This window comes from Harmonia axyridis, chromosome 3 (assembly GCF_914767665.1).
Source record: "Harmonia axyridis chromosome 3, icHarAxyr1.1, whole genome shotgun sequence".
Classification (NCBI taxonomy): Eukaryota; Metazoa; Arthropoda; class Insecta; order Coleoptera; family Coccinellidae; genus Harmonia; species Harmonia axyridis.
In genome coordinates, this window is record NC_059503.1 from 36,338,016 (window position 1) to 36,350,448 (window position 12,433).

At 34.7% G+C, this 12,433-nt stretch overlaps 1 protein-coding gene across 1 annotated transcript; it reads left to right on the forward strand.

The window, feature by feature from the left end:
- Positions 1–11,294: 11,294 nt before the first annotated feature.
- LOC123675286 lies at positions 11,295–11,849 on the forward strand. Its single transcript, XM_045610631.1, has one exon. The coding sequence runs from the start codon at positions 11,295–11,297 to the stop codon at positions 11,847–11,849; it is 555 nt and encodes a 184-aa protein (XP_045466587.1).
- Positions 11,850–12,433: the final 584 nt, after the last annotated feature.

Here is a 12,433-nt window from a genome sequence, read left to right on the forward strand (position 1 = left end):
AAATCTAGAACTGTGGCAGTGAATGCAATTTATCAAAAACTGCTGTTAATAAAATAGTCAAGAGACACGAATACAATGATTTTAAATTTGAATATCAAGCCTTGCAAAAATTATATCGTAATGATATCAAATAAAGTTCGATTCTGTGATTTGTTTCAACGGAATAAATGACAAATCCAACAATAATTATTCCTCGCGAGAAGATTGAGAATGTATTGAAAGGTATTCAAGAAGACGAAATAAGCAAATGTTTAACTAGTATGGGTTATAGAACCGCAGAGTGCATTTTACAAAATGGTGAACATTTCGAACACCTACTTCATTAATTTTCATTTACTTTCGAATAATCATTTGATTTTTCTTTCATTAAATGATAATTCGTTTAATCATTATGAATTGGAATATGTAAATAATTATTACTTGTTTCTTGCTTTGATTCTAATATGTTCCATTTAGTTCAAGATGAGTTAGTTGATTTTCTCATCGAAATGTATTGCATGTTGTTAATTAAACTAAAGGTACCTAAATGTTATACAGATCCGACCCAAAGAAATTTGGATAAGAGTAAAAATCACCTGAAAATCAACTTTAAATGGCATTGTATGATATATCCTTGAATTAAGCGTTAAAAGTTATTTTGAAAAGTTTCATAAAATATGCAGGTCCGTATTGAAAATAATGAGGTTGAGGGTGGCCTAGAGAGTACGAAACGTTGGATATGAAATCTGATTACGTCAAATTGAGGATACTGTCGAATAAAAAATTTCTTTAACATTTTTTGATAATATTTGAAATAAAGTGGGAAAAAAAGAAAAATCAAAATGACAGAATTTACTTTTCTTATGATATCTCAATAACCGGCCCTGATAATCTCGATTTGTTTGAACTGCTTGACAATGCTTCTATGAATGCAACTTTTTCTCCTTTTGACCGACCTTCTAACTCTTATGGTTTAAAAGTTACCAATACAATCCCATTGAAAAAATGGCCACCCTGTATATTACTCGAAAAAGAACTAATTGGGAAATGCGAATATCGAAATTATTTTGGTAACTCAGTTTGCTCACTTATCCTGTATACTCTCTATATGCATCTTTCATCATAATTTGTTAACAGAGCTTTGTTTCTGGATTCTTTATCGATATTATGATATTTCAACGGATAAAGATATCGACAAAATGAATGTAAATATGAAATGTATCCATTGCAAATTGTAAATGTACAAAAAGCTACGAAAGTCTATCGATGATATGATTTTTCCATTAAAAACACATGCGTTTCAATGGTATAGTGAATACAAAACGTTCGACATGTGAAAGATAATTTGCCTCATTTTGCAGATATCAACATCTTCTACATTTCTACTTAACATCACTGAAATAAAGGAAATGATTATTCAAATACGTCGTTTGAATATATATTCCCGCACTGTTGATTTACCCAATGTCGTAGTCCAGGTGATATGATCGAATGTTAGATTCTTATGAAGATGACTCCCAAGTAGATATTTAACTTGGTATTTCTAGGGGATATCACCGCCGTACATTTGGGTATGGCAGATGGTTGGACTAATGACAATAGAAAAGTTACACTTTTTCTAGGTTCATTTTGATTAGTCATTTTCTGCACCATCCTTCCAGAGGGCTTACGTCGTCTTGAAAGTATCTGGCATATTATGGCTAGATAAGTTCGATCAGACCTGGTGGTGTCTGCTGTGCAGAGGTTTTTTTTCTTCCATCTTAGTCTTGTATTTTCCAACTCTCAGTTCTCCTGAGATATTGAAGACCACGAATTTTTCCATCGCTTTGGAGGTCTTCCTAAGGGGCGCTGTATTCGTGGTACACCATCTCTAGCAATTTTTACCCGTCTTCCTCCAGTCATCCTTCCCACCTGATCATTCCAGGCTCTTCTACGTTTATGTCCCCACCTGATAATATCTTCCACCTTACATTCGTGTCTTATGTCCGCATTCCTTTTTCTGTCTCTTAATGTGTACCCTGAGATATTTCTGAGTAGTTACATTTCCGTTGTTCAAAATATATTTTTCGTTCCTTTGTTGTCGGCTCTCGTTCCTACAGCGTATGTCAATACCGGTCTGACACAGGTTTTATATATTTTAACTTTTGAGCTTTTATTAATATTGGTGTTATTCCAGATGTTGTCACGAAGTGCGCTTGATATTCGGCTGGTGTTATTGCCTTGTTCATTTACTTCATTCGTTCTATTTTGGTTAAGGTAACTTTTATGCCGAGGTAATCGAATGACATAACTGAGTTCATGCAATTTGCAATATGAATAAGCACAAGATTGTTATTCGAGCTTAATGTTTTTATGGTTGTGAGTTCAATTTCCCTTTTGACGATTTTCACTGTCTGGGATATCTGGATTTACTGATGAATAGTTGTGGTATGTTGGTTCCTCTGGGGTTCAATTTCAGGTTTATGGATGTGTGGTCGATTTCCCTGTTGACGATTTTCACTATGGCAATGTCAAGGATATCTGGGTTTCCTAATGAATAGTTGTGGTATGTTGGTTCCTTTAGGGCGCAATTTCAGGTTTCTGCATTGTGACCGCTTCTAGGATGATACCATTGTTTGGATTCCTGGCTCGGCTATTCTATTCGGGATGATTCGCGTTGCAATCTCTTGTTGCAATAGTAGGAGTTGTGTCTGGGAAAATTGCTTGAAGGTGTGTATAAAGCACGGATTTTCTGTAACAAGAAAAAAGTCGAAGAGAACCATTTGACGTTATTATTAAGGTACCTCTGTGAATTCCAGTTCTCTAGAATCGGTACTCTTGTATAGAACGTAATTTCTCATTTGATGTAAATTGTTATTCCTCCTTGGTTACCGGTTGGGCAGTCCGAACGATACGGTACAGTTTGCATCCTGGGATCTTAGGGTCCCTATGGTTCGGCTTCAGTTTCGTCTCGCATATCATGATGATATTGGGCTTCTTCTGAGTTGCGAACTCTTTTAGTGAATGCCTCACAGCATTGCAGAATGCGATTTGTAATGAACTGTTTGTAACAGTCTATTACTTACCCTAGTTTCAAGCTATGACCCTAACCATACATTTTCTCATGTTGTCGCTAATGAGCTGAGACAAGTGGTCGTGCGGTTGGCTCTTCTTTTGGGTAGAGCTCGTCCTCTTCTTGGTAGTCGTCATCTTTGCCTTGGAAGTGGGAGTTCGATTTATTTTTTTGTTTTTTTTTACCCATTTTCTAAAATTTAAGGAAAGCCTTGTAATTGGCAGGGTGGAGACCACTACAGTTGGCGCACTTCGCTCCTCTCCTTACACATTCTTGAGGAGTGTTTACCACTGTATTTTGGGAGAACTCTGTACTTGATGGAAACCCTGGTCCAATCTTTGGAGTCATCCAGGAGGAATTATCTGCTTCTTGAAGGTTTGCTGATGGCTTCTTGCCTGGTGGTGGGGGCCTTACTGATTTTTGGGAATCTTAGGTCCGAGTTGTCACTTTCGTCACTCGTCGTTTATGCATTTGCCTATCTGCGACCTTTACAGAAATTCGTTTCCTTTTTATTTCTTCCTTCCATTTTCTTGACAATCAGAGCCAAACCTTATTCGAACCACTGGCGCTGGGTTAGTTGGATTTTTCTGTGACTTCGGCAGAAATATCGTTCCGATTGTCAACTAGTGTAGAAACAAGGATTTTACGAGATGGACTCGACACAGAATTTCCGAGAAAATTATGTGTATAAATATATATCGGTATAGTATATCCAAAGTCACTTGAACTAGTCCATTAAACCGCTTGGCCATAGATTTCCTTTTGAAGTGGATACTGCGATTTGCTAAATACTGGGGTTCATTTGGAAGTATTGTTAGGCAATAAATTCACTGGCTCCAAAGGAATTTGTGAAAACTTGGATAAACCTTGTTTAATCAAAATATTAATCTTCCTCCAAGTGACTTTGGATATTTTATACTTGGTATTCGTTCAGGAACTAGTGCGAACTGTTCTTGTTCCGGTGCGTCGGGAGATCTTTCTGTCTTATTGACATGGAATGTGTATTGGCCATTGCATCTATACCTACATCTAATATCCAATTTTATTGATAGTACAAAGGTAAAAAATATAATACTTCTTTTAATTAGATTTATTTTGGAATTTTGTCTTTTCTTCTTACTCTACCTATTAGAAATGTAGACTTATCACTTTTTTCCCTACCCATCTGCAGAAGCAACAAAGCTACTGAATGCTTGGATGTTGAATACATTAAGATATTTTGTAAAATTTTCGTTGTTACTATATTAAAAAATAGAGTATGCCAATTACAAGATGGGTGGGGTAGACACTTTGAAGTTGACTTGAGTTATATAGAAAGAGATACGGGTATATTTTGCACGGCAATTATAGAGTATAATTCAGTTAGGCATGCTTGTCTTTGAGCGTATTCAAAATTACTCGAGGTTGTTCACTGCTACCACATCGATGTGTTCTGCTTGTCATTTACATTTCGTTATTTAATGAGTCAGATGTGTTACATAGGTTAAACGACCAGAAGGATCTCCTGTATCAAAGCCAATTAGAATAATACATATTAAATGCTTAAAAATTTTTAAATATTGGTAATTGCTGGAGAGGAAGATGGAGTGTCTATTTCCAGGCATATTTCCTTTCTTCTGTTGGAATACAATCTACGTTTCACAAGTTGAACGATTTTCTGTCAGCTGATCTATAAAGCCGTCTCATATCCTTCCAGATTTTGATGGTATTTGCTTGATTGATTTTTTATTTCAACATTAATAAATGGAATCGTAGTATATCATTATGTATGTTGAGGATGGGTATGTTCCATGGCGCGCTAGTTATGTAACTTTGTATTATGAAATTAACATTCATTGAAATTTAATGCCTTCAATAAAATTTCAATTCTCCTGGAGCAGGATCCTAATAGCACATGCACCTTTTAATGAAAGATTAAAATTTGAAATCGGCAATAAATTTTGATGGACGTTCCTAGAATTGAGTCTTAGTTTATCTATTATCTGAATATTGCAATTCTTAGAACATCCCTAGAATCAAATGCGATATGGGTTTATTTAATGCTTTGTAAAACAATACCTTAAACTAAAGGAATAGCTTTTTTTCCATGAACCAATAGCTTCGTCTCAGTTTCATGTTTGTTTGTGTTTTTGAGCGCTCACTTCTGGAACAGAACGATATAAATATTTTGATGATTTTTTTGGCTTATCTTTAATTGTAATATCTACTATAATTTTCATAATGATTCGCATTTCATGTTTTGTTTGGGCCTGGCAGTATACTTTTCTCGCATACTATTGCAGAGGGATGAAATTACTCAACTCTAATTAATAGATATTAAGTAGTATGCAATAGTATGCAAGAAAAGTATACTGCCAGCCCCAGTACAAAACATGAAATGCGAATCATTTTGAAAATTATTCATTTCAGGCTCAACATGTCTAGACCAAAAATGAAGACTAGATACTCACTAGGCTATCCGGGCAAAAGATATTCAGGATGTGCCATTTGAAAAAATAAACTAATTGTAATTTTTTAAAGGTCTTTCGGACCACCTGATGTGTAGCAAAATTTGCAGAGGACTAAATTTTTTTTGGGAATTCAATAAAAAATAAATCGTACAATTACATCAAATGATTTTCAAGATATGATCTTCATTTTAAACCATTATTACCATGAAATTTTTTGAATTAGTGGTCTATGTCGAAAAGTACCATACAGGAAAATTATGACAAGTGAGGTATTTCGAAATCAGAATTTCATTGACATTATATGAGTATGATATAAAATTGGGCATTACCATTCAAAAAAACAGGGTGGTATCGTGTTTCACCACTTTCGGACGAGTGTGTTAAATCAAAAATAATTGAAGATTATGCGCTAAGTGCTGTCGATTCCGTCAAAATTTGAATAATTCTCCTAGGCCAAAATTCACAGGAGTTTTAGACCGGAAGAGCACTACTGACTCACCCTGTATAAAGCATAACAATTTCAAGCTTTATTATCAAGCTGAATTAAAATTCAGTGTTGATAGTATCATAAGGACATAATATTTGAGCAAAATATCGAAAAAAAGCTAATAATTCAGCAATTATAAATCCTACAGAGACAGAGTTGAGATTTTATCTGAATAGGTAAGAAGTGCTCATATAGAATATTTCAAGCTTCATTCAAAATTTCGTTCGTTTCAATCCGATTGGGTTGACATTTTACTATTATATTTCAAAATTGCAATTTCAAGCTCCGTGCACATTTTGTATTGATTTTCAAGCAAAATATCGAAAAAATCTAATATTTCAGTGAAAACAGATCCGATCAAGTTAAAATTTCGCTTGTACAGGGTGGGCAAATAAGCGAGGTAAGCGGCTATATCTCAGGATCCACTCATCGTAGAGACTTGCGGTGAAAAATTTTACCACTAAAGTGTACAAGAGAACACACTGGAAATTATTTTGAAGTTCATACCTCTACCGCTAGGGGACGTAATAGCTACCGTCTAGTAGAAAAATGAATTTTACTCGAAAATGTTTCATATGAAGTTGAAAAAAAAATATCATCAATGTAATCCTTGGAAAATTCTCTATCTTTTTGAATTGTCACTTTCGATTTTACGACATCAAATAAGGGTAGGTGAAAGGGAGAAATCTGACTGATTGAAACGTCTGTAACTTCAGTTTGGCTCAACATTTCTGATCAAATTAGATCTAGTCTGAAAGATAATATCTTGTTGATTGAGGACAAAATATAGTCATGATAAATTTGTTTTTGTTGCTCTCGATAGGGGGCGCTAAGTCAGAAGTTCATTGTTTTGTTCATTTTATTCCGAAATTTCAAATGTAATGATAGGATTTTCTTAACAGAAACAGAAATTCCATCGAATTTGCATGAAAACACCTGATGGTCGCAAGGCGATAATTTCATGCGTTCTGAAGTTATGGCAGAGAGAAGATATTCTTCAACTGATGCACTGCGAAAAATCAAATTGTGTTTGAAGTTCTAACAGAAACAGAAATCCCATCAAATTTGTATGAAAAAACCAAACGGTCGCAAAGCGATAGCTTCAGGCGTTCTGGAGTTATGGCCGAAAAAAGATATTCTTCAACTGATGCACTGAAAAACCAAATTGTGTCTTCTTTCGGCCATAACTCCAGAACGCCTAAAGCTATCGCTTTGCGACCTTCTGGTTTTTTCATACAAATTTGATGGGATTTCTGTTTCTGTTAGAACTTAAAACACAATTTGATTTTTCGCAGTGCATCAGTTGCAGAATATTTTCTTTCTGCCATAACTTCAGAACGCATGAAATTATCGCTTTGCGACCCTCAAGTGTTTTCATGCAAATTTGAAGGAATTTCTGTTTCTGTTAAAAAAATTCTACCATTACATTTGAAATTTCGGAGTAAAATGAACAAAACAATGAACTTCTGACTTAGCGCCCCCTATCGAGAGCAGCAATAACAAATTTATCATGACTATATTTTGTCCTCAATCAACAAGATATTATCTTTCAGACGAGATCTAATTTGCTCAAAAATGTTGAGCCAAACTGAAGTTACAGGCGTTTCAATCAGTCAGATTTCTCCCTTTCACCAACCGTAAAATCGAAAGTGACAATTCAAAAAGATAGAGAATTTTCCAAGGATTACAGTGATGATATTTTTTCTTCAACTTCATATGAAACATTTTCGAGTAAAATTAATTTTTCTACTCGACGGTAGCTATTACGCCCCCTAGCGGTAGAAATATAAACATCAAAACAATTTCCAGCGTGTTCTCTTGTACACTTTAGTGGTAAAATTTTTTACCGCGAGTCTCTACGATGAGTGGATCCTGAGATATAGCCGCTTACCTCGCTTATTTGCCCACCCTGTACATCATCATATTAAAGGATTCTGTTTCATCATTTGCTTGATCAGGGATTTGACCTTACAAACATTCATAATATCAATTCCTCGAAAATTTCAGTATGCAAAGAAACTGTCTCTGCTTTGCAAAACATGGACCTTGTGGCAATTTTAATTTTGGAAAGAGAAAAAAGTCGGCCATATTAGGGGAAATAGGGTGCTTGTCAAATAATATTTATTGAAATTTTGTATAGATATTCATTATGGTAGTGGATCCTTCCCACAAATCTGGTAGTCTTCAGTGAATAATGGAACATTTTCAGCAGTTCGGTATACGAAATTTCAGTTGTAATGCAAAGTAAAAAAAATTATTTGTTCGAAATTTTATTTATTGTAGAAATCACAAAACACACTTGAATAGTACAATTTGAGGTAGTTTTAAGAGAAAGAGATTTGAAACAGGAACTGTCATTGTTCTTCAATATTTCGCCTTGTTTTTCAAATTAAGGCTGTTTAATTTTCTCCTTTGATTAATGTAGACGCTAATACTCCTGAAAATATAGCAATTATGATTATCTCATACCAAAAAAGAATAGACATTAACCGATAAAAAGGAATAATGTGAAAAAACTTTTTTTGTAGGTTTTGGATGGAAAATTCTCAGGAATTCGCAAAACATGAGAAGTGAACCGACTTCAGCCCAGACTTACAGACGACTGGAAATGATTCCACCCTGAAGCTGTGATTATTTTTATTTTGATTTTTGTGTAATCCCATTCATCTCAGTGGCGGATCCAGGATTTCTTCAAGAGGGGGTTGGCGCAGAGTACCGAATTCACATGAAAGTTGTACAGAAGGAATTCTAAAAAATATTGAAAAGTCTTTTTCTCTAATTCTGTGGTTATTCCGTTCATTCTTCCACATCTTGTAGAACAAAATCGTGCGAGAATATATCAGAAACGCACAGTTTTCATGGTTATATTTTATTATTCTATGTTGGTACTCCGAACTTTCCGCCACGGCTTTATCTGTCAATTCATCAATTTGCCTTAAAGAAATCAGTTCTACCAACCAACTTTTTTCAATGCAAAAATCACTAAAATATATTTATGGAAATATTTCATAAATTTCAATGAAAATGCAATGAATTAGAGAAAATAATGTATAATACTCGTACAGAAGGCTCATTCTACCACTCGTTCATTCCAAAACTCGCCACTTCGTGGCTCGTTTTTGAATTTTGAACTCGTGGAAGAATATCAATGCCTTCTGCACTTGTATTGTAAATAACTATTTCCATTTTCAACTTGAATTGCGTCAGATGAAGTCGATGCATCATCGCTCAAGAGAATGGCCCCTGTTTCTAAGTGGGATTATTTACTTATTCTTAATAATGTGTTGTGCATCAAGAATCCTAGCTGTACGATAAATTATAATAGCTTTCAATATTAACTCTGCTGTACCGGGTTTTTCACCATAATTTGACCCCCCCCCCTTTAACCTTGTTACTAGAAGAGGTACAAAAAAATGTGTTCTACAAAAGTTTCACCAAATTTACAAGTGTTTTCTAAAATGATTTCACAAAACGAAATATATACAGAAGGGGCAACATATTGATTGCAACTTCAATTTTTCAAATGGAACACCCTGTATATTCTTCTATATTTGACTAGCTCTTTTTCCTCTGATTTCGAATATATAACATATGTTCGGTCTATCTCTCTTATTCTGAGTACCACAGAGTTTCAAATTTTAAGAACCACCTGGCATGCTCAGTAATCAGTTTTCAAGTGGCAGGCTGCGATAACTCAAAATGCCCTTTTTTGAGATATCTCGTTGGCAACGATATGACATACGTTTCTCACTAAAAATTGGATTTGGATGATTTGGATGCAACTCTATACATTCTCTCCTCGTAGCTTTCTTATTTTCATTTTTCACATAAAGTGAAAATATTTCAAATTTTTCCGCTTCTATAGTGCATATTCGATTAATGGTTTCATTCAATGATAAATGTATGTCATATATGCCAACTCAGAAAAGGGCATTTTGATCTATCGCAGCCTTCCACCTGAAAACTGATTACTTAGCTTGCCAGGTGGTTCTTAAAATTTGAAACTCTGTGGTACTCAGAATAAGACAGATAGGCCAAACATATGTTATATATTCAAAATCAGGAGAAAAAGAGCTAGTCAAATATAGAGAAATATACAGGGTGTTCCATTTGAAAAAATGAAGTTGCCATCAATATGTTGCCCACCCTGTATATATTTCGTTTCGGGAGATCCTTTTAAAAAACACTAGTCAATTTCGTCAAACATTTATAAAAAAATTTTTTTGTACCTCTTTTAGTAACAAAGTTGAAGGGGGGGTCAAATTATGGTGAAAAACCCGGTACATTATATAATCGCTGAAAAAAAAAGATATTTACTTTAAAAGAGTGGAGAAATTTTGTAGTGAAACTACGATACACAAATTTAAAATTAAGTTTTACTTACTACATTGTTTCAATTTTAACTTTTTTTGGGATATCTGAGAATTTTTATTGTGCGTCACTATGTAAAATTCAAGGTGTAGTAAAAAGAAATCCATTAATTTTCCAATAGATCGCTTTAGTTTTATGTATCTCGCGTTGTTGAGTCCGATCGGGTTCCACTAGATGGCATTAAAAAGATGAGATTTCGTACTACAAAAACTTTCCTGATATTTTCGTGATTAATTGACTCAGTTCAGTTTGAGTGCAAAGATGGACACTAGCAAAGAGAAAATATGCTATATTTTACACTTTTTCTTCAATAAAGGCGAAAATGGCGGTTGAAAAAGTAAATAATGTTTATGGCTCTAATACTGTAACAGCCAATCATGCGCAATTTTGGTTCCGTCGATTCGGTTCCGGTAATTTCGATGTTTAAGATTCACCACGCACTGGAAGGCCAATTGTCGAAAATGTCGATAAAACCAAGGACATTTTCAAGTCAGACCATCATGTAAGCACTGTTTCGATTGATCAACAGCTAATGATTGCACAAAAAATCGTTTGAAACCATTCGCATACTGCTGGTATCAAGAAGAGGCTCGATATATGAGTACCACACCAGTTAATAAAAAAACCTCATGGACCCAATTTCCATCAGCAAATCGCAACAAAATCGACCCATTTTTGAAGCGGTTGGTGACTGGTGATGAAAAGTGGATCACTTACGACAACGTCAAGCAAAAACGGTCGTGGACGAAACGCGGAGAGCCGGTGGATAGGGACGAGTGCTTCTATGAGAGAGTCATAATGATATAACCTTAAAAATGGCAACAAGTTATGGAATCGTATCATTCTAACTATGGTAATTGAAACCTTGTTTTTCAGGTAAAAATAAAGTATTTCTTTTTACTACACCATATATATTACGTACGACGCAGTGAAAAAGAAATATGACCATCTACTAATGAAGGCAAAATCCACTTCATATGAAAAAAGAATTATAAACTCTGACAACAAGCAAAGGACCATGTGGGCTATCTGTAACGAGATAAGAGGAACAAACACAAGCACAGGAGATTTCCCCAAGAAAGGGGATCCTCTTGAACTGGCAAACGCATACAACAACTATATGTCAAACATGATTCCGAAACTTCTTGAGAATATTCAAGTTGTGAATTTTGAGTGTCGTATACAAGATAATGATAGGTCAATGCTGCTTCAACCAACAACCGAAGAAGAAATATCCAGGATAATTCAAAAATTGAAAAACAAATATTCATGTGGAGATGATGAAATACCAACCAAAATTATAAAAGAATGCAAGGAGGAATTGAAGAGTATTCTTTCCTATATAATAAACAATTCTTTCAAGTATGACATCTTTCCAGACCAGCTGAAAATAGGGTTGATTCATCCCATCTATAAAAAGGAGATAAAGAAATATTTGACAACTATCGTCCAGTCAGTGTGTTACCAACCTTCTCTAAGATCTTTGAACATTGTATGTGTAGGAGGCTGACAGAATTTATTGAAGGCTGTGGACTATTCTCAAGATCTCAACATGGGTACCTGCAGGGTAGATCTGTGCAAACAGCAATTTATGAATTCACAAAGACAATAATCGGACTGATAGAACAAGATAATATGGCACTAGCACTTTTTATAGATCTAACGAAGGCATATGATTCATATGATTGTTTGTCCAAATCACTAATTCTAGCTAAACTGAAGAAGCTTGGAATTGAAGGCAATGTCCATAAATGGTTTAAGTGTTATCTAACAAATAGGAAACAAAAAGTAGTTATTAAAAAGGATGGACATAAGGTAAAATCTTCAATACTTTTTTGTAAGTATGGGGTGCCACAGGGGAGCATCTTGGGGCCATTATTATTCCTGATATTTATTAATGACTTGTACAATTGTTTTGAATTAGATAGAATATCAATTACAGGCTATGCGGATGACACAAATGTTATCATTGGTGGCAAGACAAGTCAGGACATTACCAGTAATGCCTCTCTCATCTATACAATAATAAAACACTGGATAAGTATGAACAAACTCATTATTAATAACAAGAAAACAACAGGGATATTATTTACA

Coding starts and splice junctions, on each gene's coding strand:
- LOC123675286 (XM_045610631.1), top strand. CDS start 11,295: ATGAAGGCAAAATCCACTTCATATGAAAAAAGAATTATAAACTCTGAC.